Source organism: Trachurus trachurus, assembly GCF_905171665.1.
Source record: "Trachurus trachurus genome assembly, chromosome: 20".
In the NCBI taxonomy this organism is placed as follows: Eukaryota; Metazoa; Chordata; class Actinopteri; order Carangiformes; family Carangidae; genus Trachurus; species Trachurus trachurus.
Genome location: NC_139911.1, coordinates 3542167 through 3567557, shown reverse-complemented (window position 1 = coordinate 3567557; position 25391 = coordinate 3542167). Strand labels below are relative to the sequence as shown.

Genomic DNA, 25391 nt, shown 5'->3' with positions numbered 1-25391 from the left:
GAGGAATCTTTGCAACTTAAAGCAGATATCAGTGGAATGTTTTTGTTAATATAAGTCCTAAATAGTCCTATTTTCCGTCAGCAATCACTTACATGAAGTATTTCAGCCTAAACACGAGTCTCTCCGTCACTCTGCTCTGCTGTAACCCGAGGAGAAAATTTTCCTTGTGGGATACAAGTGTTATCCAATGAGGAGAGAGAACGGCATGAAGGGCTGTGTGTGCAGCCAAGGGATGCGCGTGAATGTGGTGACGTAGCACGAGGACCAATTGATGCCTGACAAGGGCGGGGGCTGCTAACTCATGGTGCGTTCAAAGAAACTCGTACTTTGTGTTTTTCCTTCCTGTGAAGTCATACCAGTTCGATCTGGTACGAGTTACGAGTGGCCGTTATAGGGAACTTTCACAGACAACAGGATGGTAAAAACACGAGCTACGGGTTACCTGGAACGCTACCAAGTCGTAGTTGTGACTTGAAGCTGTAACTTACGGTTTCAAAAGCCTGCCTTGAACGCAGCATTAGCCGAAACGGCCGTGAAGCTGATATCTGCTTTAACAAAAGCTCTGTTTGATCGTCGATTTGTCAATAAAAAGCTGCGTCTTTGTTTCTTCTCTGCTGTTTCCAACTTTTCAGCTGCTGATAAAGTAAAGAGATGATTTATGGCGGGAAGTGTCAGCTGTGATGTCATCAAAGTGCACAACAGTGATTGGAGTAGGCTACTTGTAGTAGTAGATTAACGGCCTCGCTCCCTCACAAAGCACATATTGACATATTGACTCGATCTAATCATCAGAGCCGCGTTCAAGAGATTTTGCAAACAGTGTTTCATGTTTGAGTGCAAACAGGAGCTCAGACTGAGAGCTGGACGGCCGAGGAAGGAGGAGGAGAGGAGGAAGGAAAGGAGAGGAGAGGAGGAGGGGAGGAGGAGGAAGGAGATGAGAGGAGGAGGAGAGGAGGAGGAGAGGAGAGGAGGAGGAGGAGAGGAGGAAGGAGATGAGAGGAGGAAGAAAAGAAGAGGAGGAAGGAAAGGAGAGGAAAGGAGGAGGAAGGAAAGGAGGAAGCAGAGGAGGAAGGAAACGAGCCGAGGAGAAGAAGCAGAGGAGAGGAGGAGGAGAGGAGGAAGGAGAGGAGAGGAGGAGGAAGGAGAGGAGAGGAGGAAGGAAAGGAGGGGAGAGGAGGAAGGAAAGGGGGAAGGAAAGGAGAGGAGGAAGGAGAAGAGAGGGGGAAGGAGAGAAGGAAGGAAACGAGCCGAGGAGGAAGAAAAGGAGGAAGGAGAAGAGGAGAGGCAGAAGGAGAAGAGAGGGGGAAGGAAAGGATTAAGGAAACGAGCCAAGGAGAAAGGAGAGGAGGAAGGAGAGGAGGAAGGAGAAGAGGAAGGAGAGGAGGAAGGAAACAAGCCAAAGAGAAAGGAGAGAAGGAAGGAAAGGAGGAGGAGAGGGGGAAGGAAAGGAGAGGAGGGGAGGAAGGAGAAGAGAGGAGGAAGGAGATGAGGAAGGAGAAGAGAGGGGGAAGGAAAGGAGGAAGGAGAGAAGGAAGGAAACGAGCCGAGGAGGAAGGAGAAGAGAGGGGGAAGGAAAGGATTAAGGAGAGGAGGAAGGAAACAAGCTAAGGAGGAAGGAGAAGAGGAAGGAAAGGAGGAAGGAAAGGAAGTAGGAAAGGAGGAGTGTGTGAAACCAGCCGGTTCAGTCCAGTTCACCGGAACACGATGAGCGAGTCCTGGTTCAACCTCCTGCAGGATGGAGGCAGGAATTCACTTCCTCCCCAGCGTGTGTGTGTGTGTGTGTGTGTGTGTGTGTGTGTGTGTGTGTGTGTGTGTGTGTGTGTGTGTGTGTGTGTGTGTGTGTGTGTGTGTGTGTGTGTGTGTGTGTGTGTGTGTGTGTGTGTGTGTGCAGCCTGTGATTCATATTGACTCTAGTGTGTAGTCGACTCGTCACGGTGTAAACAAACACCTTCCTCTCTCCGTCCCTCTTGTTACCTCGCGCTGCCACCGAGGCCGGTGAGTAAACACGATGAAGGCGTCAGAGTGAGAATGAATGGAGCCACAGAGGCCTTATCTCTGACTGGAGACACACACACATTAACACACACATTAACACACTAACACACACACATTAACACACTAACACGCCCTGTTCAACCAGGTGAACAACGTGACTCAACGGTTTTGTGGTATTTTAAAAAACATTGTCTCATCATCTGGTCGTTGTGGGTTTAAGGTGAGACACTAGAGGTGAATAGGGTAAAATTTTTAACTAACAGATATCACCATGAAACTTCCCAAATCTATCACTTCCATCAAGACAAATATTTTTTGTATTACAAGTTTTGTCAAATTTTATGTTTAAATATGTAAATGAGGCAATATCTGATGGAATATACGCTAATTTGCCATAACATTTCCAGAACAGAAATCTCAACAATGGATGAAGCTACTCTCAAAATCCTTGTTTTATTTTGTTAGGGTTAACCCTTGTATGCCCATATTTGGATTAGATGGGTGTTACAGTAGGGGGGGGGGCTCCACTCTGAGCGTCAGAAAACACTGTTGTTAACGTGACGATTTCCTGTTTTTAATCAATAGAAACTGAATAAAATCAAAACTATTGATCAGGACAAACAATCCCGTTTCCTCTCTGGATGTTTTAGTTTTTTATACCTTTGGACCCATTTTGTTTTGCAGCCAAACACCTGACGTCTGTGGCCAAGAGCCGAGAGCCGGCTGAGCTCTGTGTGAGTGTATGTGTGTTTGTGTGTGTGCATGTGTGCATGTGTGTGTGTGTGTGTGGAGCTCAAAAAGCTCCTCGACTCCCAAATGTGATGTGATCTCCAAAATAAGCTGCTGCTCCACATTTAAACTGGAACAGGCTCTTTGTGAGTTTTATTCTTCCTCTCCTCTCACTGCGTCTCAGTTTCACTATGACAGGTTCAAGTGTGTGGTTTGTTTTAAAGGGGGGGCAACACACACACATATGCACACACATATTATGCACAAACACACATATGCACACATACATAGGCCTAACTGCATACTGTCAGCAAAGGTCAAAGGTCAAACCTCAGCTCCTGTGCCAATAACACTGCAATAACAATGCACACTGCAAAAACTCAAAATATTTCCAAGAATATTTGTCTTATTTCTAGTCAAAACAAATCTCATTACCGTATACTTAAAATAAGACTCATCACAGAAAAAGTAGCTTGTTTTTAGACACTTTTTACTTCTTTCAAGCATATTTTCCCTTGAAATAATCTGATAGTGGAGCAAGTTTTTCTTTCTTATTACAAGCACAAAAAACTTGCTCTTTCTACTTATTTCAAGTGAAAACTTTGATTGAAACAAGTGAAAATGATCTAAAAACAAGTTAATTTGTAGGTGATGAATCTTATTTGAAGTGGAAAGAGATTAGTTTTGACTAGAAATGAGACATTTCGACAAAGAATAAGACAAATATTCTTGGAAAGAGTTTTTGCAGAGGCACAGTCCTACAGATCTGACCCCTGATGCACCTGAAGGCCTCACACTGCAAAAACTCAAAATCTTTCCAAGAATATTTGTCTTATTTCTTATCAAAATGTCTCATTTCTAGTCAAAACTAATCCACTTAAAATAAGACTCATCACCTAAAAATGCACTTGATTCACTTGAAATAAGTAGAAAAATCTGCCAGTGAAAGCACGTTATTTTGTGCTTATACTAATATAATAAGGAAGAAAAACTTGCTCCACTATCAGATTTTTCTACTTATTTCAAGTGAAAATATGCCTGAAAGAAGTAAAAAGTGTCTTAAAACAAGCTACTTTTTCTTATTTTTAAGTAGAATGAGATATTCTTGGTAAGATATTTGAGTTTTTGCAGTGTGTATCTGACCCTGATTCACCTGAAGGCCTCATACAAGACAATATGACGCACAAAGTTGTCATGTCAAAGCAGAAGACGCGTCTGCATCATCATCATCATCATTATCATCCTCATCATCTTCCACCCCCCACCACTCCACCAGGGCCGCAGCATCCCTCTCTCCCTCCTCCACCAGCAGCAGCAGCAGCAGCAGCAGCCGCCGCGGACTCACCCAGCGTTTTGACCGCGATCTGGCGCGTCAGCGGCGGCGGCAGGTTGATGCAGACCAGGTCCACGTCCTGGTGCAGCAGCACGTCGTCGATCCGGTTGGTGTAGAAGGGCACGTTCATCTCCTTGGCCAGCTCCTCCGCCTCCTCCTGCGTCCGGCCCCACAGCGCCTTCACCGCAAAGCCCTCGTTCTTCAGCAGCGGGATGATCACCCGGGCGGTCAGGCTGGTGCCGAACACCCCGACGCCTGGAAGCATGGCACCGCTTGTTTTTTCTTTCTTTTCTTTTTTCTTTTTCGGGGGTTTGTTTAGTTTGTTTTCAGGGCTGGAGCCTGAGCCGGCAGCAGCAGCGTCAGGTTGGCCATCCACCTGCAGCCAAACACCCGCTGCGCTGCATTTCTCTTTCTCTACCCCACCCCGGAATAGATATAATAGCCTAATAATAACAATAATCCAAATCCAGGCGTGTTTTTAATCCTCTTGTTATCCTTTTTTAAATTAGTCTGGCGTTAATAAACACAGACAGACATTAAAACGCACCATTCATTCCGCCTGTGTGTGTCTGTCAGCAGCAGCAGCAGCAGCGCACCGACTGCCTGCGCCAAGCGGTGAAGGGCATGTCACCTCCTCCTCTTCTCCTCTACTCCCTACACCACGGTGCCTTAGTTATTCCTCCTCCTTCCTCCTTCCTCCCTTCACACCGAGCGGCTCTGAGGCACCGACACCCCGGGAATGAGCTTCATCTGTCGGCGACACCTCCGTCCGTCAGTCCGTTCCTCCCGTAGAGTCGCTGTTTGTAGCTGAAGGCGGCTGCTGCTGTTGATGGTGCTGCAGCTCCACAGCGCTGTCAAGCTGCACACACTCACCGGAAGCGATAGTGCATGAGAACTTCAAAATAAAAGCTTTGTCAAAGTCTATTTCGAATTTAAAACAACGTTCATTTTATTAGCCTATTGTTTTATTTAGCTTTATATGGAGTCAAACGGAGTAAAAAATGTATATTTAGGTATATTAGATAGTAGATTAGCCTACATGTAGCATTATTCTCAATTAACATAAATGCAAAATAACCATTACATGTTTTGTAACATACAAGCACAAATAAATGCCATTGCTATAAATATTATTAATTATAATATAATAATAAATATCGCTCTGATTGTCATGAGAGAATAGTTTTGTCTATATTGAGACAGCAAAGTTAGTTATTTTAAGAAGACAGGTTATATAACCTTTATATAACATTTTATTTTTATCCTTCCTGTTTTTATAATTAGGATATCACTTTTATTTACCTATCTATTTATGTACGGATGACTGAGTATTTTCCATGTATTTTCCAAACACAGTGAGTCAGTGAGCCCTTTATATCCAGATTTGCATCAGACACAGTTGCACTTATTTGCAAGTTAAACTATCATCATTACATAAAGCAAACAAATACAACATTCATTTCACATTCTGCCTTTTAAATCTTCCTCTCTACACCCTCTCTCTTATAAACAAAAAACTTTGACCTGTCCTTTTATAATGATAATGATTATTACCGTATTACTATAGTCAATACTATAAATAGTAGCAGTAGTAGTGGAGGAGGACAAGTAGTAGTAGTTTTCTATTTTCTACACTTTTAATGTTTCCCTTTGACAACTTCCGGTATCTCTCTGATTCTACGTCACTTGACGCGGCTCTCAATGAGGTCTCCTCCCACTTTAACCCTTCAGTTTCTGGACACAATTGAGCAGCTTGTTCCCCCCTGATAGTGGAGACTGATGGAGCTGGAAAAGAAGCAGCAGCAGCTTAAGATCTGTCCTAAAATCTGTGTTATTTATTAATTATGGACGTCTGAAGGGTGCTGTTTCAAACCAATGAGAGCCATTATTATTATATTAATATAGGCTAAACACTTTATATTGCTGCTGTATTGTTTTAATGCATGTTATATCATCATCCCTCATCTTCCACCTCAGTCAACAATCACTCCACTACTACATAAGCTGCTGCAGAGGTCCAGACCCGGCCGTGACCCTGCAGCCGTTGGTTCACAGTCACACGCAACTGAGCCTGACAGTGTGTGTGTGTGTGTGTGTGTGTGAGTGAGCGGGGGTAAAAAGACAGAAAATGATTGTTCTAGGTTTTTAAAGCCATGATGGAGCTGAGCTGAGCCTCTTTGCATCCTGCAGCAGGGATCAGGAGCCTTTGAAGTGAGGAAGAGGATTTGAATTTCATCATCATGGTTGAGTCCACTGTGCTGCTGCTGCCGCCGCTCGTCTCATCCCCCTGTGGGTTTAACGTCTCATATATACTAATATATACACACTGCAGCTTCACCACTGCCACCACACAGCTGATTTACTGTATTGATCTGGACTGAATGTGCTCAATAATGATTTAAATGCATGACTGTGATCAATAACAAGTGTTTTACCGGCTGCATCCTCAATCTTTAGTGCACCAAACATGTGAATTTAAAGATAGTTTGTGAGGTAAAGCTTTTAAATTGTGTCTTATCTTATTTTATCTATGTATAAAAGAGCAAACAGAGGAGAGACGGACGCTGCTTTAGATTGGCAGATTGCTCAGAGGTCAAAGGGCGTCCAAGGCCAAAGCTCAGGGCTGCTCTTGTCAAAGGAGGTTTGACAGTAATGCTGAATTTTAACTACATAAATAATGGTTTCCTGCTGAAATAAAGAAAAAAAACACAGAAGCTTTAAGTTTCTTATTCTTTTTTTCTTCCTAGGTTCATTTTGCAAGACGCTTCTGGTTCAGGGTTGATGAAGCAAGAGTAGAGACATAATTTCCTCCTGAAGTTGCAGCAGCAGCAGTATGGAGATACATTAGTGTCTTTATTATTCAATCAAAAAAAAAAAGTTGATTTAAACAAAAAAGATATTTTAAATCAACTAATAACTCACTTCAATCAATAAAAACCTTTTCAATCAAAGAAAAAAAGAGTTCAAATGCATTTTTTTTTGCATTCAAACACTTTTTTTGGATTGAAGTGAAGTTTGTTTTGATTGAAAATATGTTTTTTTTGATTGAATAATAAAGACACTAATGTATCTCCATACAGCAGCAGCAGCAGCAGCAGCAGCAGCAGCAGCAGCAGCAGAGTGTATGGGAGAAAAAAACAAACTTTTAAGCTTTTAAAAAACATCAATACTACATTTCCCTGCAGCATGCATAATGAATGCAGGCTGAGGAATGGAGGAATGCTGACAGCAGCTTCTGCAGCAGCTGCTGAGGGATGAGCTGCAGCTCTGAAGGACGTCGCGCTCTGACACCGGCCCGGCTCGGCTCGGCTCGGCTCGGCCTCCTCTCCTCCTCTGTCATGGTCACGCTCTAATTGAATCAGATGTTGGTATGGTTGGTTTGTTTGTGTGTGTGTGTGTGACACTGTGGCAGCACCATGTGACCGGGGTCAGGCCTCCTGTCTGTCTGTCCGTCCCTGTTGTTGAGTAGCAGGAAGCTGAAGGCTCCCACTGCAGAGAGGGGGCAGTGAACACATCACGGTGTGTGTATGTGTGTGTTATCACATTATCTGTAACTGAGTGTCTGATAGGAAGAAAAAAAATGTGAACATGCCTGATTTGAATCAGAGATGATCTCTCCATCAACAGCAGCAACATGAGGACAGTTTGCAGTTTGACAGGAAGGAGCCGCCGCCCTCTGGTGGATGAATGTCGTCACTGCAGCAGCTCAAACAGCTACACACACACACACACACCTGTTACCTGTGTGTTAGAAAGACTTCCTGTCTGGTTAAAGAAGCTCAACCTCCTTGTGAACTTTTATCACATGATGCACGGAGAATAAATTATACTTCAACATCTGGAAGTCGGCCAACAGCTGGACTTAACGGGTCAGAAGTTTCTTTCTCTGTCTAAATGAGAAAAAAAAAAAAAAAACACATTTTAATTTAATTCCTATAATAACATCTGGACTTGTTCAATCAGCACAAACGCACACGTTCTGGTTTATTTCAGCACTTTTAATAATTACTCAGAGGCACAAATACAATTTACAGGTCTACCTCCTTCTACATGTGCGCCCACAAGTGACTTCCTGTTCCAGCCTGTGAGGCCTGCAAGCTGAGCCGGACGACAGCAGAAACACACACACACACACTTTGTATGTCTCTCTCTTTCTCACACACTCACACACATACACAAGTAGACACACACACATGCTCTGCTGGTCCTCTCTCACTTTGCAGAGGCTTTTATTTTATTTTTCCTTCCATGAATCCACCTACAACATCAGTTCTGAAAGAGAGATGTGATCGAAACAGGTTTGAATTTCTTCAGCCGAGCCTCAGTGACGACTTGAGGTAGATAACAATCTCCAGTCACCTCAAACATTAGAGCTGTGAAACACACACTGCTGACAATCCTATTATTTACCTCCAGAAAAAAACATGTCTCTTTTTTTCCTTTAAATTTATTTAACAACTTCTGTTTAAGGTTTTTTTTTTTTTAATGTAGTTTATGTTTCCTTTATGTAACAGCTACTGCTATTCAGCTCAGTAACCAAATTAAAAACAAGAAGAAACTCTGTTAACAAATCATCTTTCTTTCTTTTTTTTCTTCACCAATTTCAAACTTCTTTAAACTTCTACACAAATTTCGGTTTATTAACGCAGAATTACATATTTTCTTTTTCTTCCCGTGGCTAAAAATAAAAAAAAAACTGAACAAAGAAAAAACTGAAACAGTTTTGAACTTCATATAATGAGTGAGAATTAGTGAAACCATTCATGTTCGCTGCCCCGGTCGTTTTGCTCTGTCGTATTAATACTTTCAGTCCAGGGGTTTTCAGTCTTTTGTGTTTTTGTTTCTGAGGTTGGAACGAAACACACACACAAAAAAAAAAAAACACGACAACTTTTGCTGTCGCCGCTGCCATCGCACATACAACTCCTCCCTCCCTCCCCCACTCCCTCTGCCTCAGTCCACAGAAATCACACAAAAAAACAAAAAAAAATTAACACTTAAAGTAACAGGAGATCAGTTATAATGTAACAAACACTACAGAGACCAGAACTATATAGTTTAACAGGCATAAACATCGACAACTTAAACGAAACACAAAACAAAAACACAGATGCTGCATATTAACTGACGATCGATCGATCAGAAGTTCACGTTTCCCTGCGAGAGGAGAAAACATGATGCTCTGCTTTTTTTTCTTCTTTTTTTTTTTTACAAAATACTGCACAGCTAGTTCAGAAAAAAAAAAGAAACTGTGGAAGTACGCGTGGAGGAAGAGTCTGAACCCAGTTTTTCCTCTTTCTTTTGTTTTTCCTCCGTCTTTTCTTTCAGCCCACGGCGGGAAGGTTTTGAAATGCCCTGGAAACCACTTTTATTTTTTTATTTTTTCTGTTTCCTTGCAGATTTTGTGGATGAGTTATGGCAGAAGTAATGATGAGTTTCCTCAGGTTAAAGCTGCACTACGCTACAAGAAGCTCTGTGACGTCACCGTACCCCCACAGTTTCTTTTTTATTTATTCATTTATTATAGTCATTTTGGCACTTTTTCCACCTACACATGCTCGTTAACAGTTCGTCTGCTCAGTCTGGGACTCAAAGCCAAAACATTTTTTTTCTGTTTGGTAAAAATATCATTTAAAAAAACAAAGCAAACATTGAAAACATGAGCGTTGAACAGCGTGGAACTGTTTTTCTGTCGACCGGGTGACGAGTGCACGGCGATTTTTAAGTGCTGAACGATCGGGTAGTGCAAAGTCCACGGTGCTGCAGTTAAGTCACTATTAAGTTTTAATATTGGGGGTGAAACCATGTAAAAAGAAATTTAGAAATCAAGTCACATGTATCCGTTTGTGCTTTTGCATTTTTCTTTTTCTTTTTTAAAAACGTTTCCTTTAATTAAGATTTTGTGTGAAACAACGAGCCAATCCGTTCATCCACGCTGTCAAACAGCCCTTCACTTAAAAACTATATAGTCGTTCCCAACTGAGCACTACTACTTCAGACACCATAAATATACATGTGCATTTAATATGTCGTATTATAAAGCTCAAAGAGTGCTGACAGTATTAACTATGGCTATTCTCCCTATTAAAATAACAGCATTGCACAGAAGATCGTCATCAACATCCTTTTGGCTGCTGCTGCTGCTGCTTCGTTACGTCACGACGACCGCAGAGCGACGACACTACAGCGTGAGAGGAGACACGAGGCCGTCGGCCGTTTACGACCGAACCAACCAGGATGTTTTAGCAGCTTCTAAACTGACCCGATGCTCTGAACTGATATTTATGAAATGAAACGAAAAACAACAACGAGAACGAACGGTGACGCTGTGTCTGATTGTGAAACCTCAGTGTGTGCTGTCAGGACTGAGGATGTTGGTTGTCTTGAATCCAGTTTTATAATTTAGTATTTTAGTCGTCTCCCTCGGGTTCAGCCGTCGTCTCTGCACCAACGTGACGCAACATGATCGACTACGAGTTTCATACCAACAGCAACGTTCATCACTTCTTCTCTGCTTTATCTTTACACAGCGAGCGCCAGCAACTTGACACAACAACATCGACACAACAAGAGGGAAAGAAATGAAGATATAACAGAAAACAGAAAAAAAAACAACGTTTTCAGAGTTAAATGAAAAATATAAAGTGTCTCTATGCTCTATCTTCCATGTGCGGGGATTCTGTGGCCCGGCGTGGTCACACTCTCAAGTGGTCCCGCCCCTCCAACAGCTCCCCCCTCTCGCCCGGCCTTTCGTTTTTTTTTTTAATACAAAAAAAAAAAAACCCAGTTTGGTTTCTTCCCCCAAGAATGCCCGGTGACCGGTATCCATGGCAACAACAGCCCATGTGTGTGCAGCGTGGGGTGAGAAAGAGTTTTTTTTTCTAAATTTTGTGTTTTGTTATGTGTGTTGTTTTGTTTTTTCTTTTTCTTTTTTAAGAGTAGATGGTGATGACTTCACGGCCACCGCCTCGAACCAGGAGGACCCGGTTCAGACCCTCGAGGAGAACCTCCAGGAACTCCATGTCTGAGAGACGGAGGGTCAAGGAGCACACACAGCAACACAGCAACACACACACACAAGCACAAAAAAAAAAAAAACTGCACAAAGGAAAAAGAAAACGCACCTGAAACTTGTGTGGGTTTGAGTTTCACTTCACTGCTGCCCCACTGACATGAAAACCTTTCAAAATAAGAGCACGACCTTAAACCAAGAAATCCCATGAGCCTCCGTAGCGTACTGTAGCTCTGAGCAGCTTGCGGCTCTGCTCCGCCGTTCTAAAAATAGTTTGCACCGACAATTAAAGGTAACGAACCTACTGCTATGACTATAGGGATTATGGCAATGGGCCAATTTGTCAAAATGTTGAACTATCCCTTTAAAACATCATGCACCTGCTGAGATACGTGACAAAAAGGAATGAACAAACCATTCTCTGTGACATTTAACTGATCAATAATCTTCTGTTCTAAATTTCTCCTCTTATGCAAAATGTTCTAGACTCGTCCTGAGCTTTCAGACACGTCTCACAGTTTTCCTCACAGATCACGTGATGCAAATTAAACGAAAACAAACTCCATCCACCGAGGAAGGTCATGAAAACAGGTGCAATGTGATTTTATTTTTAACTTTTGCTTCAGGTATTTTATTTTAATCTTTATCTCACTCGCCCATTTAAACCTGAAGGTCTCGTCTCTATAAGGCCACACCTGAGACACCTACTAGCAGCTACTGTGTAAACCTATAGGAGGGGAAATTAACTAGGATACCACACACACACAGGAGAACACATCACGTTTGGTTAAGGATACAGTTCTCGTCCCCTCCTCTGTTCCTCGGGGGTCCGGGCATGTTGAGCAGAACCAGGTGAGCTCCCTGGGACTTGTTGACCACGATCTCGTTCAGCTTCACGGCCGTGTGCATCCGGCGAACGTTGGACTGGTTCCTGGTGCGACAGGAAGTTCACAGTGACAGTGAGAGGAGAGGACGACACTGGAGAAGAGATCATTAACCAAACTAAACTAGGACATGAGTTATATCAGCGATACAAAATATAATATATCAATATAATAATATTTATTTAATAATATTAGCTCCTTGAACAGACCACAACAGACCTTTGGGCCCGGTTCAGACCTGGTGAAGATCTGGTTTCGATTCACATGTGGCCAAAGTCAAATACACTTAAAGCGTCCACTATCATTGGACACACAGAAGTGATATGTGTGTTTTAATGTGTGTGTGTGTGTGTGTGTGTGTGTGTGTGTGTGTGTGTGTGTGTGTGTGTGTGTGTGTGTGTGTGGGATGAGATCAGATCGTTACGGGTCAGTCCTGAGACACCAGGTGTGAACGGACCTTTGACTCGTCACAGCAGAAGAAGCTCCTGTGCTGCGACGGGTCGGTGTTTGTATTAACAAAAGGCCTGTTGTGGTCTGTTACAACATCCTAAACCTTTATTTACACTATAAATTTACACACAATTCAATTTATCAATCAAGTTCAAGTTTCATTTTGAAAATACACGTTAGTCTCAAACACAAATAAATTAATAAATGCGTTGTTAATAAGCTGAAGCAAATGGAGGCAGCATTTAAACACAAATGGGACATGCAGTATCACATCCATTATGTCATTTAAAATTAGTTTAGTTTGTCACAGCCCAATTTATTCATTAGTCAAAAATCTTCTACTTTACTCTTAAATGCTGCCTCTTTATAACGACCTTCACATTAGATCATACAGTATTAAAGCACATTACATCGACTGCCACAAGCTGAATTATATAAAAAGGTAAAGCACAAAATTCTGCTTTCCACGTTCTGCAGAAGAAAAAGCAAATTTAACTTTGGCTTCAGGTCAAATCAACACATGTTTACATCTGCTCATCATCACTGTCACACAGGACGACCGAGGGAAAGCACAATTTTGCTCAAGCACACACACAATGAATGTCATAAAGCTCTTCAGTCACTGACACGGCGTTTGATGTTGCAACGGGAAGTTCATGCACATTATGACACACAGACAAAGACTCGGACAAATGCACGCACACTTACACTTACACGCACACACACGAGCTGGAGGAGGACACTGAACAAAGCTACAGTACAGTCACCACAGCAGCAGCAGCAGCAGCGGACACACACACACTCACACACACACACACACACATACAGACCGCCTAGGGCAAAGAGAATGCGACTTACAGACTCTCCCACTCTCTAGAAGGAGGAAAATGGGACAGAACAACAGAAACAGGCTTTAGATGCTTCTACGGCAGCGCTGTCCACCACACTGCATCATGCTTCCCGCTGTCCCACACACTTCTCCCTGTCCTGCTTTACCACCATGATGCAATAATTTGAAATATAAAACAGGGTATATACAGGAATCTTGAAGTTAATTTCAATACCTTTTTAAGACTTTTTCAAGACCTTCTCAATATTTTTCAATATCTCACCGCCACTTCAAGCTGTAACCATTTACATCAGTGACACTTTTTTCCGTTTTAGTTTGTGATAACGACTATAGACCACTATGATATAACAGAATTCAAAATAGGCTGGGATAATAAATCAAAAGCAAAGTTTATCAAGAAAAAAAAAAAAAAAAAAACATTGCTCCAAAACAACAATCTTCTTTTCTTTTTATGTACCGGTTCATCTTTGTTTTTTAATAAAATGAATAAATTCACACACTTTCACAATGTTTTTTAGGACTCAAACTCTTGGCTAATTCAGAAAAAATACCTTCAAAATTTAAGACTTTATAAAGTTGTGAAAAGACTTTTTAATACTTTTTAAGGGTCTTAGTTTTCCCAAAATTGATTAATCACCTTTTAATACTTTTCAAGACCCCGCGGATACCCTGTAAAACTTTATCGATGGGGGAGGGGGAGCCAATATGAATGGGAATGGAGCGGGACACCAAACTTCACCTCACCTCACACTGACAGTACGTCGGACAGTATGGGATGGAAGAGTGTTAGTGCACGTGTGGTCTCTCTAGGCCATGCACTAAGACTGAAATGGCTTGAGAGTGTGTACACACACATGCGCACACGCACGCACCAAATGCAGCCTGAATGCACACGCCATGCGCGCACACACATATAAACACAACGTCGTCCCATTTCAGCCTGTCAGGCTCATCGCTACGACTACGACACCACACAGCACCATCGTCATGCTGCTGTCCCCCTGCACTGAGGCCTTTTCACCATCCTCAAGTGTCGTCACCACCGAGCTCTTTAAACCTCACAACGTTTTACTCCTCATTATGACAGAGTATTAGGGCCACATTTAGAAAAAAGTTTTTCACAGACTTCTAGAATAAAGTCATAATTTTACGAGTAAAAAGTCACGATTTTACGATAAAAAGTCATAATATTACGGAGATAAAGTCATAATCTTAGGAGAAAAAAGTCACAATTTTACGAGAAAAGTCATAATTTAACTTGAATAAAGTCTCAATTTTACAAGAATAAAGTCATAATATTACTTACGAGACAAAAAAACCACATAATTTTACAAAAAAGTCATAATTTTACAAGACAAAAAGTCATAATTTTACAAGAAAAAGACATAATTTTACAAGTAAAAAAGTCATAATATTACGAGACAAAAAAGTCTTAATATTTTGAGAAAAAGTCATAATTTTACAAGAATAAAGTCATAATTTTACTAGAATAAACTCATAATATTTTAATCTATTCCGCAGAAAGAACCAGAACAGAACTAGAACAGCCTACTGTATCCACTTACAGGTACAAATACAACCTTTTTCTTGTAAAATTGCTACTTTGTTCTCTTAAAATTATGACTTTTTTTCCTCTTGTAGAGATTAAGTTATGACTTTTTTCTTGAAAAATTATGGGGTTTTTTCTAGTAAAACTATGACTTTATTCACAAAGTCTGTGAAAAAAATGTTTTCTCAATGTGGTCCTAATACTCCGCTGTACCTCTTAGATTTTTATAGTTCAAATGGTGCAAACGTCTCACGAGGCACATGCAGTGTTATCTTCACAGTTGTGTTCAGTGTGTTAAGTTTCACATCTACAGGACAAATCTTTCCCTCTCACTTCTTTTTTTGTTATAAATACACAGATATTGTTTTTTTTATTTTTTAAATCTTGTTCTGAGTTAAATACAAATAAAAAACTCACGGTTTCATGTTGAACAGGTCGCGCACAGCCACGTTGGCGTTGCACTCCCGGTTGCGGTTGCGCTCTGTGAACAGCTTATCCTTGGTCCAGGTCATGTGGACCCGGTCGGGCCCGGTGTCGGCCTTGTCGTTTATCGTGGCGTGAGACGCTGTGTTCCTGTCGTGGATGAGCTGGGCCTGGGGAGGGAGGAGAAAATCAGCCACTGATCTTTGGATATGAGGGTGTAGAGGAAAGAAACGGTAAAAAAAAAAAAAAAAAAAAGAAAGAAAGAAACAGAAAGGAAGAAAGAATGGGAGGAAAACTGGGGAAGAATAAGGAAACAAAGATGAAGAAATGATGGGAATCCAACAACCTTTCTTCTATAAGTGGGACAAAAACCATGCTAGAGAATAATGGAGACAATACAAACCTGGTCAACACTCACATGATGGACAATAAAAGGATAAATCTACCTCAGACATCACAAGACAGTCTATCAATGGACAGCCACATACACATGATTTATATTTTAGGTTTCAACACATTTGTTCACTTCTGTTCCCTGAGCACAAAGTCCTCAGTTATAAAACCAGAATAAATTATAGGTTTATTGTCACCTGTCATCATAAAGGTAACAGATAACTGCCTCTTTATTTACTTAATGCCTGTTCATGTGTCGTAAAAACAAACATCAGCTTCCCGATTAAAACATTTGATTGTCAAATTCTCCACATTGTTGGTAAATAGGTGTAGATGAGAGACTGTGTGTGTTAAGTAGCATGCACATTGTTGAGATGTTTCTCTGCTTGTTGTGTTTGGAGAACATTAGCTGTGACTGTTTGTGGTGTGTTAACGGTATGAGTGAGTGGCAGGCGGGTGGGGGGAGATGAACATAATGATGAATGAATAGGGTTGAAATCATGGTTGAGCTTAAATGAAAAAAGAGAAGACAGTATTGTCAGGTCCTAATTAAGAGTATGAACCAGTCCTTTCTATAAAATCGTGAAAGTCAAGACTGCGATGGTCGTTAAAACAGCTGTTGGAGGAAATGGCGTTGCTGTGTTCATCCTCTCATACTCATACTAAGCTCCACGCTGCAGAGAATACTGTCCACTCTTGTTATTTAGGGAAGTGGGGGGTGGGTGGGGGTGTCATGAAGGCAATGGGAGTGTTTTTACTACAGGGTGTAAACGGGCTGATGTTCACAAAGCGGCTCTCTGTGACTACGCTGGACTGGTGGTGGTTTTAAAAAAGTCAGATGCACGAGGATGGATGTTTCTGCTTTTCCTTTCTTCTCTTCTCATAAGGTCGTTCAGCAGTGACCTTAAGAAAGAGACTAACGGCACTTTTCAAAACTACAAACACTGGCTTGTAGTTCTGTGCTTCAACACTGATGCATAACTAACTCTATCTCTAATCTTCGTACCCAGGACTGGTGTCAGTAAACTGTATGGACATGATATATTAACCATTAGGTGAGTGGTTTGGATATTTTTTTCTTTACAGAGAAGATTTGTTAACAAAGTTTTCCCAGAATGAGAAAATTCTGTGATATAAATTTACTGAGAACTGAGCTGAAGTTTTTAAAATTAACAACAAACAAGAACTTTTTCTTCATAATCATAAAACACTACTGATTATTGATTACAGCTCTGACTCTCTGGGTAAAAACTTCACTGTATAATTCAGTGACTGTGTCCACATTTCCTGTGACACCACTAGTTTTCCACCATGACAGATTTACTATTCCTCCATCCATTATTCCCATCTGTGTAAGTTATTACACTGCACATTGCATCTCAGTCTGATGTCCACAATAAAACATACTGAGAAACCTGACACTGACAACTTGCACATCTGTTTTTTTTAACATCTGGCAGTACAATAAGAAGAGATTCTCTCCAGTCCAGATTTTTCAGGTACAGAGTAGACGACAGCTGTAGCCAAAGATCCAGCTTTGTGAAGATGGGCCGGTGGCGTCTAACAATGAGGGACAGTGGGTTTGACAAAATGGGCTGCTACCTCGTCCTCCTGAGTGTCCTCCAGCGGAGAGGACTCCCGGCTGAAGCTCGAGCTCTCAGCAGCGCCCTGGTTCTTCCTCCGGATTGAACTACGCGACTCGTCAGTGATACTCTGAATCTGAGCGGCGCGGCGCGGCCCAGAGAGGCGGTGGCAGATGAACAGGGAGAGGGGCCCATTGTCATATCACGCAGCAGTCGGCCAGATTTAGCCAAGATACTCTTGTTTTGTTTAAATATATAGTCTGATATTTATGGAAACTACCTAAATATTTTTTCATGCACAGTGAAATATGTCTTAAATCTAGCCGTATTGTAAATTGTCATCACTGTGCAACACTGATGCAAAGATGCAAACATCTTTCAGTTCAAATAAATTCATCAGATGTTTATTTAATCATCTCATTTGAGACAAAAGCATAAAAAAATCAATCACCCACTTGTGTGGAACTGGAATCGGGCACACAGGGCTGCGAGTGCAGAGCTGTGTTCAGCTGGGTAACGTGTGTTTTACCTCTCTCTCCCTCTCGGTCCTGGACAGCTGCATCTGTTTGAGCATCTGGGACCTCTGCTCCATCACCAGCGTCTTCTCATAGGTGAAGGCTGAGATGTCGTTATCATGCTGCAGAGACAGGAACAGAGAAAACACAGTCAGTCACTGCATAGGTCAATTAAATCAAAAGCTAAATGCAGGAAGTTCATTATATGAATCATTCTGTTCCTGACATTGTTTTATCTCCAGCTGTAGAAGAAAATAATAGGATAAACTGAAGCTACTGTAGCCTGACAAGCCGGACTATATCATTAAAATGTCTAGTGTGGCAACGACCGGTAGACCTCGGCTCAATCCAGGGGGCGGGATGAAGGCTGTCTTTCAAACTGCCTCTGCACGCAATGGGCTCTTTGCACAGTTCGACTACTTCCTGGACTTAATGCTGCTCCTTTGTTTCCTGTTTTACGGTACATTATTGGACAACCTGATTAATCCAGGTGTGTCTGACCATTGTGACTACTCAGACACACCTGGATTAATCAGGTTGTCCAATAATGTAAGACAGGAAATGAAGGAGCAGCACTAAGTCCAGGAAGTATTGGAGTTGTGCAAAGAGCCCATAGGGTAGCGCTACGACTAATCAGAGCAAAGAGCAGGATGACGTTAGCCTGACAAGCCAATTACAAGCCAATTAAAATGTGTGTCATCTCTAAACAGATAGAGCGCTGTGATTGGTGAACACAAATGGTGTTCGAGACTCAAAAAGTTCCTATGGCTCGTTTCTAGACCCACCTACGGAGCAAATATGTTTGCTGCCGCTAGGGTGCAGCTAGATTTCTAGGCTAAAGCTACTGGTGACATCTCTTAGAGTCTCACCATCTCCACCACTTCCACTTCAGCATCCAGTCGTAGGTGGTAAAGGAACATCTGGAGATCTTTCTTCATCTGGATGCTGTTGTCGTCCATCTGGGCCACAGTGAAGATGCGCATCTTGCATTTCCTCCACACCTAGAAAGAGGACAGATAGTTGTTATGGAGGCAGAGGAGATGGAACAACAACACAGTGGACGGATTCATTTATAAATACGACCCAGACAGAGAGACCGAGAGACCTTGTGCTGTCGCAGCAGGAAGGGCAGCAGCATCAGCAGCCCTCCGTCGTGGACCACCCACCACACGTCGATGGTGCCCTCCCCGAGCCGGTCCTGGTTGGTGGGGAAACTGTCCACGTTCTTTGCTACGAGTAAAGCCTGATGGGCGGCCGTGGTCTCCCGCACCGTCTCTGTTGAGTTAGAGAGAGAGAGAGAGAGAGTCAATGAGACACTGCCTGTTAATCCCTATGTGTTGTCCATCAGACATTAAAGCAGAAGTAATGTTTGTGTTAATATAAGTCTTAAATAGTTTTATCTTCCGACGGCAATAACTTCTATAGAGTGTTTGGTCTGAAACACGGGTCTGTCAGTCACTCTGCTCTGCTGTAAGCCGAGGAGAAAACTTTCCTTGTATCCTACAACCTTTATCCAATGAGGAGAGAGAACGGCATAAAGGGGCGGTGCTCTCTGTGTGTGCAGCCAAGGGATGCGCGTGAATGTGGTGACGTAGGGACAAGGGCGGGGACTGTTAACTCCATCGGCTGACAAGAAGTTAGCCAAAACGACTGGATCGCTTACTTCTGCTTTATTTCACTGCGATCAGTGGAGTGACTCCATCATAACATGTGCAAATGTGAAATATGATATTTATTATCATAACTTCCGCTGCGTTCATAGATCAATAGCTTCCATTGATTTTCCACTCTGTTTCTATACTTGTTATATTACAGGATCTATTATACACTCTGTCCGAACTGTCTCTACCTATGAAATTCTTCCATGACTGCGGGTCGTTAGATTGCCTCCAGGTCCCGGGCCAGGCCATCAGGACTGAATTGTGCTTCATGCCTCCGAGGCCTGCAGACTGGATGAGGTGGGACATCCCGTCTCTTTGGTTTGAAGACACCACGACGTGACAGAAACCCTTGGTCTTCTCTGCCGACATGGAGGCCTTGATGTTCTGGAGGGGAGGAGGGAGAAGGAAACTGACCAACAACATCACTGACCCAACTGAGTTATTATAATAAACACTGATCCTTTGGATATTCCTCAAAAATTAAGACTCGTAATGCTCGTCGTTAATTCATACTGATGGATCTGAACAATCCCTGTGTGAATACAGCAGTCTGTATAATCTGGATCTCAGTCTCTGCACATGATTACTTTCGTAGAAAAAATAATCCACTGATTAAAAATGCTTTTGAGGACACAGATGAATGAGGCTGCCAAAAAAAAAAAAAAAAAATGATGAGTTGCTCAATTTGGTCAGTAGGTGGCAGAGTTCACCAACAGTGTGTGACTGCCCAATAATGTTGACTAAAACACTACTACAGAGTCTTTTATGAAGCAAAGTCAACATTTGAATTTGCGGACGGGGTGACCCCTTGGAACAGGTTCTGGGATTACATAAAGGTAAATAATAACCCTCAGTAGGGTACAGGACTGGTTTTCTTGTTTTGTTAGACTTCCCCCAGGGGGATCTGGTGTGTACCCCAGCAACATGTCATTATGATGTGCGTGTGTGTACAGATATGATATGTTTAGTTGATATTATTTTGTACTCACTATCTTTTGCAATTCCTGCCCCTTGAGGGACAAAAATGTGTCTGTAACCGTTAACTCTTAATAATGACTACCTGTTCTTGTATGGAGAAACATAACTAGTTTTGCTATGTACCAAGCCTTGGAAAGTTCAATAAAAACTTGAATTCAAAAAAAAAAAAACATTTGAATTTGCATTTTTTTTCTATGAATAAATGCATTTGCATGTTTGTGTGTGAACTTCCACTGCACCTGCTCCGCTCTCTTGGACTCTGTGTCCTTGGTGAGATATGTTCCCTCTAAAACATTTCCCACTATCGTCAGGCCCTTTCCTGCCTTCAGCTGAGTGGTTAACGACAGCAGACGAGGATGTTTCACTCCCTGATCCGAGTCCAGGTTCAGGAGCACCAACACCTGAGGCCTGGACGGACACATCAAGAAGAAGAAAGACAGAAGAAAGAGAAACAATGTCAGATTTATTTTCTCTGTAAAGGAGCAAAGTATTATTGGATCTCACACACAAAACAAATGTTTATTTACACATGAGACCAGTGGTGTTATAAAGTGCAGCTTGACAAAAGAAGAGGAGGTTTTTTGGACATGACAGTGAGTGAGTGAGGTCAGTCAGCGAGGGCCTCTGTATAGATTCTGACAGATTAGGAAAAGGACCGAGAGATTAATCCAATTCTCCCTCTGCGTCTATTCCTGTCTCTTGTTAGTCCACCTCGGCTGTGACAGGTGGCCTCGTGTCAGCTGTGAACACACACACACACACACACACACAATACTGTACCTCCAGTTTTTGGTGTGTGGTGGAGCCTCCTCAAGGCGGATGAGGGCGTAGCGGGCTGCGTTCAGGGACAGACCACGGATGCCATCGCCCCACTCCTTCTCTGCCCTGAAGCAAACAGATGATTGACAGTGAAATAAATGAGAAGGACACAATGAGGACACACACAGAGTGACATAAAAACAATGACTTTTATATTGTCTTCATACAGTATCGTCGACATCAGGATGATCCGGAAAATGATACTGTTTGTTTTCATTCTCCATTCTTGAAGACTTCTGAATCAAAGAAAATAATGTGTAAGGGATTCTTACCCCCTGTATTCGATGTATTTGTAGATGCACCCAGCGATTGCCATGGCAACAATGGCATAGTACCAGGAGGAGATGAACATCAGGGCAAGGCACAAACTCATTCCCAGGAAGGACAGAGCCCTGGAAAAAAAAAACAATATTCATGAACTTTATACCCGTCCCATGTTTCAGGTTGTCCACATTCCTTTAAAGTGTTTGTGTTTAATGTGTCACCCACCAGTGGTAGTATTTGAAGCGTGGTCTCCAGTTGGGTGTTCGCAGCAGGGTCTGAACAGCACAGGCCAGGTTCACAAACAGGTAGCACATGAGGAAGAACCTGTGGGAGGGAGATGATGGTAGGTAAGCCAAAATAAACTGACTCGCGTCTTTGTCTAAATCTCCTTGTTATGACCCGCTTTAGGTGGTTTTAAGAAGTGTAATTCCCCAGGGGATCATAGTATTTATCTGGTAATCTGATTTTATGGAATGAAAACATGCTATATTATTATTATTACTAGGGAGACCGGTACTGACATGGAGAGAATAGGAGCCACGGCGTCCAGGGAGGCGATGAGGATGCCGATCTCACAGATCGCTCCAGTCAGCAGCAGAGCCCAGGTCGGTTCTCCATTAGCCTTTCCGTGACCAAACACCTAACACACACACACACACAGTGAAGAGTGAGAATTAAAGATGATTATGTAAAGATGAAGGTTCCTTTGACAGTATCTGAGCTGAATGTGAGTCTAACCTGTAGGAAAGGTACGATGCCGTCTCGTGCGATGGCCTGCAGGAGGCGCGGCGCACCGGTCAAACTCTGCAGCCCCGCCCCGCAGCACGAGAAGAACGAGCCAATCACAATGACCCAGGGCGACGGCCACGACAACGTGCCTATGACGAGGTTCCCTTTCACCGAGTCGCCAAATCTGCAAAACAAAAACGACCATACTCGTTAACTTGACCATCATACTGTTGTGTACATATGTTCATACTGTAGTTAGATTATAGACCTGATTAAATGTTTCTTTATCCTATGTTAATGAATCCCAAAGTACTGGGTGTGTATAAAAAGCATTACATCACTCCATCGAGCCATTGAGCTTCATTGTTGTCCATAAACTTTAAAAATACATCTGTGTGTTGCTGGGTGTCAAGTTCCTTCCTTACAATGAACACACACACACACACACACACACACGTTGTGGTTTATTTTGACTGCCAAACATCTATGTCCTGTTGCCATGAATATAAACAGTAGAACCAAATATAACTTAATCCAACAGCAGCAAATAGACTCTAACAAACTCAACGTTTATTCCTGTTTGACTGTTTGGTAAAAGCTAGTTTTATTATAGCATTTTGGCATTTTATAAGAGGATGTGCACACAGCGTTGTGCTAATGTTCATATTCCCCTCCAGTGGGGCCACTCTTCTCTGAAACTCTTACTTGTCTCGAAGCAGAACGCCCTCGATGCTGGCGCCGAACAGAACCACACAGGTGACGTCTGGGAGACACCGGTTAGGGAAGTAAACTTGAGAAGCTTTAAAAACACAATATTAAAACTTTACCTATTGTTTTTTTCTTGGTCAACCTGATATGTCCTATTTCTGTTGATTTATTTTATTCTTTATTTTGATTTGTCCCATTATTTCATGTATCTGTTCTGTATGTTCTGTAATAAATGTGTTTGTATTATAAATGGCAATAAAAAGACATTGAAAAAAAAAAAACAATACCACTCAACTACCACAAACTTACAGGTGGTATCCATTGTAATAATGTGTTCACTGTGATTGTGATCTTTAAACAAAGCAGGGAAGGATCTATATCAGCCACTTACAGTAAGTAATGCTTACAATTTGACTTTATACTAATATATTTTGTAAAAGTAAACTATCATTTTTTTTAAATCAACAGCTCTATGTAGTCATTTCATTGTAGCAGAGCCACATTAAAGGCTTAAGGATACAGATGAAAGAGGTGGTAGCGATAGCCAGGATGGTCCCGATGGGGATGGACTTCTGGGCATCTCTCAGGTCACCTGACCGGTTTGAACCAGCCATGATACCTGGAAGAGGTTGGTCACACACAGTTGGATAATGAATAAATAATCATAGAAGTAAAACACAAGTTGACAGAGTAACCAGAGTGGGTCATTTATCAGGCTCACCGGTGACAGAGGGGAAGTAGATGCCGACCAGCAGTGTGAAGAAGGTGGTGATGTCGTTGACCACGTAGGGCAGGTAGATGTCCTGGGCGGGGTCACTCGTCCCAACAGATGACAACCTGTCGTTTTCCACCAACATGTGCAGAGGGCCGTACACTGACCACATGTTCTCTACAGGAGAGACAGGAACACAGTAATTAGCAGCGTTATCAAACAGTTTTTTTTATTCATCCCAACTGGCAATATCATGAACTGTCTTTAAATGGACTGACAGATCAAGAGATACAAACTCAGCGTATTAGTTAAAGGGGATAAGATGGCTGTAGATTTGGAGACACCACTGTTGTGAAACACTATCAGGCCAAATCAGAGTATTAGAGCAAGGAGAAATAAAAACACGCTGCTGTTACTGAAGCGAAATAGACATAATTTAACACATAATACAATTTAATACATTTATAAACACACAAATTGTTGTGGTAGATCAAAAGCAGCATGAGGAAAATATGTAAAATCAGTTTTATGACTTGAATAACAGCCAGGCTGCTTTGATGTAGTAATCAATTAGTCCAGTGCATTAGAGCTAAGTGATACAGCAAGTGAATGGCTGGTGCTGCTGCTGGTGCTGGTGCTGGTTGTTATTAAAACCATACAAGAAGGGGAATGTGTGCAGCTGATGTAATCTGTCCAGAGGTTTCCAAACAAACATAAAATAAATTCTCCTCCTTAACTGATTAAGAAGGGGAAGGAATATATTTCTGTGAAAGGCAATAAAAAATATGGTTAAGGAGGAGTGATTTAAGGAGGACTGGAGAGGAGCTAAAGAAAATAAAGGCAGAAGGCAGAAGTGATATGAACATATATCATCACTTCGTAGCTGCAGACAAAGACCCCGGTAACCTCAATAGAAATATGACAGGAATGCATTTGCATAGGCCAACAGTTACATAACAGGGGGAATGACCTGTCTGTCTGCGCTGTGTTTAATAAAATATCGCAGTCTGTCTTCAGCTGTGTAAATTTCTACTAAGAGGTTAGTGTTTCACAAATGCCTGAGCATGCTGGCTGCAAGGGATTAACAGAAACAAAAGTAGATTCTGGATGATTTTTTGGATGAAATTAAACATGCGCTCCAACCTGAGATGACTCCGCTGGTCAGCCCAGGGATGCCCTGCACCAGAGTAGCGTTGTTGTTGACAAAGAACTCGTTGCAGGTGGCGTTGAGCTCAGGACCGTCACAGAACAGCGCCCACAGCTTGGTCGTGACGGTCACGTTGTCCACGATGTCCGTCTTCAGACACTTGTCGAAGCCGTGGTTCTGCAGAGTGCGATTTCCCAACATGCAAACGCTGTGTGGAGGAAAGAAGGATACGAGTTAGACATCTGCAAATGAGACACTATTTTTAAAATATGGCAACTGCTATTTAATGAAGCTAAAAACTGTGACTGTCAATGTAAATCTACGATAGGTATTCTAGCACACTCCTTCTGGGCATGTAGTAAAGTTCATTCACATTGGAAGTGTATTTTTCAGTGTTTTTCTGAGGCTCTTGGTAATAATCTGGTACCCAACCCTTTGGTGGTCATCCTGAGGGCCACAATTGTCCTTTCTTCCATCAATAAATATAAAAGAAGATCTATCATCATCTGTAATGTAATGCTGCGTATGTTTTATCAGTCTGTCATTGCAAGTGTTACATTCTTTGCTATTGTCTGCTGGGGTAACAACATCAAGGTCAGGGACAGGAACAGACTAGACAGGCTCATCAAAAAATGTAGCTCTGTGATGGGGGAGGAA

At 42.1% G+C, this 25391-nt stretch overlaps 2 protein-coding genes across 6 annotated transcripts in view; both read right to left on the bottom strand.

The window, feature by feature from the left end:
• The window catches only part of gfod1 (glucose-fructose oxidoreductase domain containing 1), a 36691-nt gene extending 31743 nt beyond the window's left edge, over positions 1 to 4948 (bottom strand). The window contains exon 1 of the mRNA XM_083995643.1: positions 4070 to 4948. Within this exon, the coding sequence (XP_083851769.1) occupies positions 4070 to 4322 (253 nt within the window). The 5' untranslated portion in view covers positions 4323 to 4948. The remainder of the gene's footprint in view (positions 1 to 4069) is intronic.
• A 3306-nt stretch (positions 4949 to 8254) lies between these two features.
• The window catches only part of slc12a7b (solute carrier family 12 member 7b), a gene marked incomplete at its 5' end in the record, with an annotated part of 56181 nt that continues 39044 nt past the window's right edge, over positions 8255 to 25391 (bottom strand). For 3 of the 5 annotated variants that reach the window (XM_083995615.1, XM_083995617.1, XM_083995616.1), the window contains 18 exons: positions 8255 to 11081; positions 11867 to 12000; positions 13262 to 13276; positions 15220 to 15395; positions 17731 to 17838; positions 18586 to 18717; positions 18822 to 18991; positions 19566 to 19761; positions 20595 to 20763; positions 21136 to 21240; positions 21447 to 21566; positions 21664 to 21762; positions 21960 to 22078; positions 22177 to 22351; positions 22873 to 22930; positions 23396 to 23494; positions 23597 to 23764; positions 24731 to 24942. In XM_083995615.1, the coding sequence (XP_083851741.1) occupies positions 10990 to 11081; positions 11867 to 12000; positions 13262 to 13276; positions 15220 to 15395; positions 17731 to 17838; positions 18586 to 18717; positions 18822 to 18991; positions 19566 to 19761; positions 20595 to 20763; positions 21136 to 21240; positions 21447 to 21566; positions 21664 to 21762; positions 21960 to 22078; positions 22177 to 22351; positions 22873 to 22930; positions 23396 to 23494; positions 23597 to 23764; positions 24731 to 24942 (2347 nt within the window). In that variant the 3' untranslated portion in view covers positions 8255 to 10989. Of the gene's footprint in view, positions 11082 to 11866; positions 12001 to 13261; positions 13277 to 15219; positions 15396 to 17220; positions 17338 to 17730; positions 17839 to 18585; positions 18718 to 18821; positions 18992 to 19565; positions 19762 to 20594; positions 20764 to 21135; positions 21241 to 21446; positions 21567 to 21663; positions 21763 to 21959; positions 22079 to 22176; positions 22352 to 22872; positions 22931 to 23395; positions 23495 to 23596; positions 23765 to 24730; positions 24943 to 25391 lie in introns of all 5 variants that reach the window. The other 2 variants (XM_083995618.1, XM_083995619.1) reach the window with 1 other exon arrangement.